General features: G+C 37.8%; 2 protein-coding genes across 4 annotated transcripts in view; both read right to left on the minus strand.

Moving 5' to 3' along the window:
* Positions 1 to 225: 225 nt before the first annotated feature.
* Positions 226 to 7,118, minus strand: LOC112522440 (prolyl 3-hydroxylase 1). 3 transcript variants are annotated; one of them, XM_025131549.1, is made up of 8 exons: positions 7,054 to 7,118; positions 6,819 to 6,942; positions 6,641 to 6,716; positions 3,840 to 3,912; positions 3,365 to 3,460; positions 3,130 to 3,180; positions 905 to 1,288; positions 226 to 701 (listed from the first exon to the last, which is right to left on the minus strand). In XM_025131549.1, the coding sequence occupies exons 1-8, from the start codon at positions 7,114 to 7,116 to the stop codon at positions 381 to 383; spliced, it is 1,188 nt and encodes a 395-aa protein (XP_024987317.1). In that variant the 5' UTR covers positions 7,117 to 7,118; the 3' UTR covers positions 226 to 380. The 3 variants fall into 3 exon arrangements, with proteins under 3 accessions (XP_024987317.1, XP_024987316.1, XP_024987318.1); XM_025131548.1 differs by having other exon boundaries at positions 6,816 to 6,942; XM_025131550.1 differs by lacking the exon at positions 7,054 to 7,118 and having other exon boundaries at positions 6,641 to 6,741; positions 6,816 to 6,899.
* Positions 7,119 to 7,959: 841 nt separating this feature from the next.
* Positions 7,960 to 9,214, minus strand: part of LOC112523343 (succinate dehydrogenase [ubiquinone] iron-sulfur subunit 3, mitochondrial) — a 6,458-nt gene continuing 5,203 nt past the window's right edge. Inside the window, exons 3-5 of the mRNA XM_025132908.1 lie at positions 9,159 to 9,162; positions 8,913 to 9,118; positions 7,960 to 8,579 (exon numbers count right to left, since the gene is read on the minus strand). Of these exons, the coding sequence (XP_024988676.1) occupies positions 8,414 to 8,579; positions 8,913 to 9,118; positions 9,159 to 9,162 (376 nt within the window). The 3' untranslated portion in view covers positions 7,960 to 8,413. The remainder of the gene's footprint in view (positions 8,580 to 8,912; positions 9,119 to 9,158; positions 9,163 to 9,214) is intronic.

Below are 9,214 nucleotides of genomic sequence, written 5' to 3' on the forward strand. Positions count from 1 at the left end.
TTTTTATATTTAAAATGAGATGTTTATCTTGTATTTGATTGTGTTTATCTGCAGTTAGTTACACGAATTCAGATATGAGATGAAATCGGATAGGGATGAAATCATTTAGAGATGAACGGGTTTAATTGTTTTAGCCAAATGCTTTATAAGATAGTATAGATTCAATACTTCTAACACTAAAACAGGTCCAAAAAAAACCAAAACTTCACAACAAGAACACATTGAAGGTTCACCTTCACAATGTTTCACTGTTAAGGTTTAGTGTTATTTATATCGTCTCACATAATCCCAAGTCTACAAACAATGCAACTCCATCAAAATTGTTCTGTTTCACCACATTCTACTTCCAATTATATCTTACTTAACCCATTTTCTAACCTTCAAACCCAACCATTGGGTTCATAGAAAATAGATTGGTTTGCTACCCACTTCGGTAGGATCACAACCATCTTATGCCATAGCTTACTTGTATATGCTTCCCATAGATCAACCGTGCCACAAAAATTCACCCAATCATTCTCACCACAACTCATGCAATGGAATATTGTCTCTGCTAGATGTTCATCCTTTAAAAATTCAACCGTCAAACGACAAATGTTCTCCCGGTGTGATGTAGAAATTGGCACCACTTTGATGGGTTCCATTTTGAATTCTGATGATCTCTGCAACTGGGGAGCCTTCCAATGGTAAAACTGAACCATCTGATCCACATCAGATGATAATATTTTAGATTTGAAGGCTAAATTATAATTATGGTATTTTTGGAAGAAAAGATACTCATGTTAGCTTTTTTATCAACTGGATGCAGCAGCTTTCAGACACACTCAACAAATCTGTTCATCAATAACTACAACTTAAATGAAACCAAAAATTTCTAGTGTAAGCTTTAAAATGACTAATGTACCTGAAGTAGATGTGATAAGTTGGCGAATTCCTTGTCAAATAACTCATTTCCTCGTACCACACTTAATGGTTCAAGCAGTATGTCGGAGAAATCTGAGGATGAATGTTTTTTGGTGAGGGAACTTGCATCTGAGGAATAAGGTTTGTATCCTAGAACATGTAGTCTTGCAAATCGTATGTCAAATCCTGACTGGTAAGTTGAAGATTGTTCAGGCGGAAACCAATACATGTTCTGTGAGGCTGGCAATGGTAAGTAGTCACTCGGACTGGGGTCGGAGCAATTAAATGGACATTTGGTTAGGAATGAGATGAGCTTTACATCTTCATCATGAGATTTATCCCGGGTAAACCACAATGTAAGAGTGAGTCTTTCTCCCTTGGTAATCTGCAATCAACATAGACGAAGTTTTGCAGCTTAATAAGTTTTTTTCCCATTTCATTTTTTTTTTTTTTGGCTTCAAAGTGCCACGGTTCACAAAACAACTATAACCCATGAAGTTAAGAATGACATAAAGTTGTTCAATTAAGCTTGTCTAAGATCATCACTAAAAATGAGAGGGAAGATTATGGTAGTTTGGGCATGTTAAGGGAGACATGACAGTTCCGGTGAGAGGGGTGGAGAGCATAACTATCAAGGGGATGGGGGGAGGGGTCGCGGAGGAGGACGTGGGATGAGCAGCAGAGGATAAATGGTGGTCTTACTCTTTAGACCTTTCCAAGGCATGACCTCTAATCAAATTTCTTGGAGGTGTAGGACCAATGTAGCAGATTTTTTATGGGGACTAGCAGCTACTATAGATGGGGGAAGGGTAGAGATCCTACTTATAGGATACTAGGATAGCAATGTCAATGTCCTGGCTTTGTTGTAGTATGGGGATCTGGCTCTAGTACCTCTTTTTATGCGGGTTGGTGTTTTAGTTTTTTTTTTTCTTGCATATGTTCGTATTCTTGTTACTGCTTACTGTTCTTATTGTTGTTACTGACTTACTGCTTACTGTCCTTGTTGCCTGCATACACTCATTTTCTAGTATTTCTAGCCTGTGCCTTACACTCTCTAGTTTCTTTTCAAAATCCTCCCAACTTTCAAAACAAAAGGACTTTTTGCCATAAGTTGTCTTTGTCTCTACTAAAGTTTTCACAAGTCGGAGGTCTTCACGAGGGCTCTCTACCCCTTGGGGAAAAGGAAAGGTCTTTGTGCATCCTATCCCCCATACCCTACTTTTTAGTGGTATGCCATGTAATATTTGGCTTGGTTTGGTATGGTTTTAAATCAAACCTAAGCAATCTATTTGTCATCAGTTACATGTTTTACATTGCATGTTCTCACATTCTCATAGTAGCAACACATTTGCTCTTTCCATTCCCCTCTGACTCACTAAGGCTTCTTATTGCTCTGTAATCTTGTGTCATGCTTCAGTAAGTCAATATTTTAAAGCCATTCCCTCCATCCACATTAAGCAAATATTCCATTCTGAGAAAATTAGATGCGACATTTCCTTATTTAAAACATCCACTTATCTTCATACTTATGTCATAAAAATGATCATTTGATTTGATTTTCCAATGGGTCCAACCAAGCTCTCTTTGGTGAATTGTGAAGTTGAAATTCTGCCATAATGGTCAAAGCTTTCCCACAGGATTCTCATTATATGAAGTAAATATCTATCCAAAGACTATCTGTAACATAAGGTACTTTGGGATAGTAGGTAAGTCTAAAGCACTGTTTTATCTGAGAAATCAATAGTTCTGTTTAGTGGCCAGGGGTGGCACAAGAGTTCATAAATTTATGTATATGCTGATCCAGAACAAAATATATGTGCCAACATGAAAGTCAGAGAGCCAGGAAGAGTGATTACAACCCTCCCCCGCTCCCTGCCTACCCCCTAAAGACAAACAGGAAAACCCCAAAAATAATCAACTAAAGGAAAGTGAATATCTACGCATCCGGGAAGAGTGACATCCATTTGAAGTTCATTCATAAGCTGAATATCATTTTCATTGAATTGATAGAAAAAGATAACGAGAAAAATAGAATAACGAGAAAAATAAAATAAAAACTATTATTGGTGATATATTTTTCATGGGCCGAATGTTTTATGCCAAAAGGATCATCAATTTTTATATCATGCCCTTCCTTTTCATTTTTGCCCAAGACCCAATGCCAATGCCACAGTGCCAGTATAATTTGCAGTCTATGGAACAGAGAAGATAGAATATTGGAGATACCTCTTCAACAGAATGAACATTCCGGCTGTCGGCAGTGTAAATCAGAACATCCTAATGAAATACAATAAGCATAGAGACATTAGTGATAAACAGGTAAGACTACCTAAAAGAAAACAATTGTATCTGAGTATCTGATAAAACTTATAATACACATCACTGACTATCTATATAGACATACATATGGAGCAAAAGAGTGATACATATTGCGATTTTGAATGGAACAAGTACAACTTACACCAGCCATGGGAATGAAAGTTGTAGGTTCGCCATCCTGGAAGTGAAAGAGACCACCACCAAAATCCACACCATAACTATTCAAATAACATACTGCCTTAAACATAGAGGAAACAAAGAAGTTAAGAGAGTAACCTAGACAAGAACATCAATGCAACGAAAGAGTTTCAAACATTAAATATTGTAGTGGTACGCGTTTAATTCACTTAGAAGTGACAAGAAAGGTTACTTAAACCAACAATAAGACACTAGATCTAGAATCACTTTGATTGTACACCATGCAAAATTAAAGTTTGCATTCGCATTCCCCAACGGGGTACTGAAACTAAAATGGAGATGAACGGGTGCCACAGTAGCCAAATATCATAATCAGTATGATGAACGCCAAATGATCCAGGTATGAATTTAATAGTCAATAAATAAGGAGGTCTGAATGTTTTCAATGACATGCATATCCCAAAAGTTCAAGTGCGCACCGCATAGTCACGTTGCTTGAGATATGGCCTGTTATCGTCACTATGCCAGCTGATGCTTGCACCTTTGCTCCAGCTGAAATTTGAGAGTGATTCAGAAAAAATTGTAGCAAGTTCATTTTAAAATAGAAGAATCTCATCAATTTCTTGTCTCACGATCGAAAGTTGATCTTACTACGGAAATGTTGTTTTATTGTTCATCATAATATATATATATATATAATTATATCACTTGGCTATCCTGTTGGTTTATCAAAAGGTATGGCATCATTGCGAAGCATTTAACAAGATTATTACAAAAAGACTCATTCCACTGGAGTGATGAAACAGCAGCAGCCTCTATAGACCTCCAGCATGCAATGGCGAACCCTCCTGTGCTCACTTTGCCAGACTTCAATGAGTCGCTTGTATTTGAGACAGATGCTTCTAATCAATGAATTGGGGTGGCCCTCGTGCAAAAGGGGCATTCAATGTCCTTTATTAGCAAAGCCTTGTCACCTAAACTTTTAACCTTATCCACATAGGAAAAAAGAGCTCTTGGCTGTGATACACGCAGTGGAAAAGTGGAGTTCTTACCTGTTGGGCAGACATTTTGTAATCAAGACTGATCAACAGAGCTTGAAACACTTGCTAGAAAAGAAGGTTAACACTCCGTTTCAACAAAGATGGTTGTCTAACTTTTAGGCTATGACTATGAAATCTCCTACAAGAAGGGTGTTGAAAACAAAGTTGCAAATGCGCTATCAAGTGCCACCCATGGGGAGTTGCTACAAGTTACAACTGGCAATTTCGGGCATTCAATCTGACCTCCATAACCTTATTAAGGCGAGTTGGGAAAATGACATTAATTTTAAGACTCTAATAGCTGAAACTCAAGACAGAAGCGGTCGACACCCTCAATTTACTTGGCAAAATCGGGAACTTCGGAGGAAGGGCAGGTTGGTCATGGGGAGTTATAAGGATTTGAAAAGCAAGGGTTTAGCATTAATGCATGGCTCTCATCAGGGGGGGGCACTACCATTCTAAAAAGGTTGTCCATTTTTTTGGCGAAAGATGAGGCAAGATGTAGTCGATTATATTCGTAATTGTCCCGCTTGTCAAAAGTGCAAGACTGATAATGCAGCTAAGCCTGGATTGTTACAGCCCCTGCCTATCCCTGAAGGCATATGGGAGAATATTGCCAGGGACTTCATCGAGGGGTTGCCAAAATCGCAGGGTAAAGATGCCATCTTAGTTGTCACTGACGGACTAAGTAAATATGCTCACTTTTTAACACTCAGCCACCCTTTTTCTACCATTGATATGTCTTAAGTCTTCCTGGACAACATCTATAAGCTACATGGTTTCCCTAAATCTATAGTGTCTGATAGGGATAAATCTTTCTCCGCAACTTCTGGCAAGAATTGTTGGTGCTTCAAGGTACTCATTAGAATTGTCCAGTAGCTATCATCCTCAAACAAACGGCCAATCAGAAGTTTTGTATAGGTGTGTGGAAGGTTACTTACTTGGGCCAAGTGGCTTCCTTTAGCCGAGTTCTGGTACAATACCAACTTCCACTCTGCTATTAGTTGCACTCCATTTGAAGTAGTTTATGGTCAACCCCTCCTTTACATCTACCTTATCTGCCTCGAGAAAGTAAGGTAGATTCTGTTGATCGAAGTTTAACAGCAAGGGAAGAGGCCATTTGGTTGCTCAAGCATAATTTGCATAAAGCTCAGAATCTTATGCTACAAGCTGCGAACCGGAAGAGATCACAAAGGGAGTTTTAGGTGGGGACGTGGATCTATCTCAAATTGCAACCATATCGACAAACTTCAGTCAAGCACAGACCCATCCAGAATCTAGCATCAAAGTACTTCGATCCTTACCCAGTTATTACTAAGGTGGGTAAGGTAGCTTATACTCTTAAGTTACCACCTGATTCAAGCATTCATCCTACCTTCCATGTCTCATTGCTTAAATGGCACTTTGGCCCTCTACCCAAAGATTCTGCCCCCTTCAGTTCTACTGGTAGCGTAATGGGGAAGGAACCATAACGGGTTATCGATAAGAGAATGCTTAAGCGTTTGAACAAGCCTGTAATTAAATGGTTGGTGAAATGGAAGAATCGTGATGCAAGATGCAACTTGGGAGAATGCTATGGAAATGGAGAAGCTGTATCCGCATTTGATCCCTAGGGACAAGGATCGTCTAACGGAAGAGGCAATGATGCACATAAGAAATCTACAACATAATATGCAGGGATGTTGTGATAATGTAGTTTCTTATTTCTTTTTTATCCATACACGTGTCATATGGTGTTAGTAGAGGAGTTTGTTATCGTCAAAGGGGTAATCCATCATTGAGCTTTAGTATATAAAGGATTTATTGTAACATAAGGAATATATGAAAGATATTCATATTCCTCTCTGCCATTCATCTTCTTCAATTCCCTCTCTGTTAATTTCGGAAACCATTCTTTCCCTGATTTTCTAGGTTGACAGAATCAAGCTAAACATTGGCACTCTTCCAACCTTAGCTGAGTGGTAAGTATCAGATCAATCCTAACTGAAGATCAAGCGGTGCACCGAAATTTTCGTGATAAGGGAAATTCATGGTGTGGGAGTGAGATTAAAAGTGATCAAAGGTCCAAATACCTTCATAGGCTTCTCAACTTAACTCCTATTCTCACAGAATCTTCGTCTTTGAATATGTACTTCAAGTTGCAATCAACTATTTTGCCAACCAAATAAATCCTAATGCTATTACAAGACTAATATAGGAACAAATAAGATCAAGAACAGTAGCAGACAGGACCATCAAACCTGATCAAACCAGTGAATTCGATAAAGAGCTCATATTCACAGCCAAAAAATTCTTCCACTTTCTCTTTGAGCTTCTCTGTCATCGACCAAGTCAAAATTAACTGTTACCGATACAACCAGATACTTAAATAAAATAACTATAGACGATTAGAAAACCCATGATTCAATTGATTACCACGTATAGGAATAAAAGGAAGAATCAAATGAGGAGAGTTAGTGGCAATGAGATGAGAAAGCGTAGTGGAGAACACATTTTTTCTGTATCCGATAGTGCTGCAGCTCTTGTGTATGAATTCAAGCTCCTGTAAGAAGATAAATTTGTACATTTAATAAACCCTAAATGAAGAAATCATAAGCATGCACAGGAACATGATAATTTTTAAGCATTCAGTATGTAGTGAACGGTGACGAACCTTACAGAGATCAGGGGAGAGAAATTTGTGGAGGATGAGACGAGGGTGCTCCGACTCTGCCATTGATAGATGGAATGGAACGATGAACATGGGCTTTCCTCGGGTACACATAGCTTATGTTTGTTTTTTTTTGTTATGGCATATAAACCCCTGCTCATTTGTATAATGACAGATCGATCCCCTTACTATTCTTTTTTTCTTTTATTGCCACAATTTTAAATAACATTAAAAATGAGATAGGACAAACAAAGTAGTGGTTGTTTCCTTTTTTATGAGTTTATTTCTTAAGGTTTGTTTGTTTACCTTTTAATAGTTACATTAAAAGGTAGCATTTGAATCGTTAAGAGGTAAATCTTGTTTGGCAAAAAAAATTATGTCTCTGAATGATTCTAAAACCCTATGAATGATTATGTATCATGAGTCTCCGTTAACCATTCAGTGCTATAATTTCATTGTAAACAATTATCAAACGATTATATTTCATTTTACACTATATTATAAGAGTCTTTTAATCATTCTGACCACTTAATCATTCTGCACTAAACCATCCAGCAACCATCAAACAGCCCCTTAGACGGATTAGGTCGAAATGTCAAATGGATGCGGACCCAAAAAATAATCGATTTTGATGGGCCATTTTTTGGTTTTTGATCGATTTCTAAAGATTTTTTTGGTTGACTTCAATATATTTTTCTGGTTTTTTAGCTGATACGGTACATCCACCAATTATTGCAGATGTACCATTGTGGATGTAACGTTACGACCTTAAGTATTACGAACATTAAGTATTACGAATATGATGGTGGTTGTGGACCTGTGGTTTTCAAAGGAAAATAGGCTTTTGGGCCGCATTCGTAATACTTACAGACGTGGTTGCGGATCTGGGAGAAGAAAGCCTGAAATTTTGTCGTTTTACGGATTTAGTGATTTTTGAGTAAAATCTAGAGAGAAATGGTTAGAACATTAATTTGGTTATGAAATATGATCATTTTGAGTCAATTTCCCTTCTTTTTCTTTTGATAACCGTAAGTTTTCAGGTCAACTTACACACACCAAATAATTCCACAAACCGACTAAACCCGACATCTTAGAATTTAAACCACAAATAGCTTGGAGTCGTATGAGGCGAACCAAATGCCCAAAAGACGATTAAGCCACCAACATTGCTCCAAGAACTAGTAATAACGAAGAAAAACCATCTACCTCTGATCATAAGGCATAAGCAAAAAGGCTTGGTTCGTATATACACGACGACTACCACTATAAAGTTCACCGGGAATTTCTCAAATAATTAACGACACCAAGATCTAAAACCACTTTCACGTCACAAGATCATGCCCACCCTGCCACACAAGAAGAATTAAAATCGATTCCTGGACTTCATGGCTTCCATTTGACGAATAGCTAGAGCAGGGTTTAGGCTTTTGGGGCATGTGGCTGTACAATTCTTTATAATTCTACATCGATATAAACGTTTGTCATTCTCCGTTAATGCCTCCAATCTCTCCTCCGTGTAGTCGTCGCGGCTGTCAAAGAAAAAAAGAAAACCAAGCAATATATTCATATGAGATCAAGATGCCATCACTAGCTATATATGCTACTTGTAAACAAGTTCAAAATTGGTGTTCTAAATTCAATGTCGTTCTTTAGCATGTTAAATGTGTGATTTTGAACTTATTGTCTAAGGCCTTTCGTCAACAAATGCAAAACTATAGCGGAGCTAGTGCCTCTCTAATTTCTATAAGATAAATTTGATACGCCCCATTATCGCGTGTTATCTCATTTTATAGTGTAATCAAAAGTTTTAGGTATAACATGACCTCCAAAAAGATTAGATCGTCTTTCGTCTAAATTATTACCTATCGGATATCCAACGATGAGCATGAAGCAAGGCTGCAGGTCCATCAAACTCCTCTGGGTTCCACCAATAAGACGGGCAAGATGTACTACAACAGGCACACAATATGCACTCATATAAACCATCTAGTTTCTTTCTTTCTGCAGGTGTTTGCCTGTATTCTCTTCCATCTGGTGGACCCTTCTTTGTCTTCAACCATGGTTCAATCTGTTGGAGCAATTGTATGTATAAGAGCAGAGGAAAAAACTGAACTTTTTACTGCACTACTTATTGATAAAAAACGATGCTACTTAAATAAAAAAA

This window comes from Cynara cardunculus (assembly GCF_001531365.2).
Source record: "Cynara cardunculus var. scolymus isolate 2C chromosome LG 12, CcrdV1, whole genome shotgun sequence".
Classification (NCBI taxonomy): Eukaryota; Viridiplantae; Streptophyta; class Magnoliopsida; order Asterales; family Asteraceae; genus Cynara; species Cynara cardunculus.

Bases quoted from the DNA above. Each gene is read 5' to 3' on its own strand.
- LOC112522440 (XM_025131548.1), bottom strand. From the start codon at position 7,116: ATGGCAGAGTCGGAGCACCCTCGTCTCATCCTCCACAAATTTCTCTCC. The intron at 6,717-6,815 runs GTAATCAATTGA...GGTCGATGACAG, and splicing joins TCCTTTTATTCCTATACGTG to AGAAGCTCAAAGAGAAAGTG. The intron at 3,461-3,839 runs GTGCGCACTTGA...TCTATGTTTAAG, and splicing joins TCAAGCAACGTGACTATGCG to GCAGTATGTTATTTGAATAG.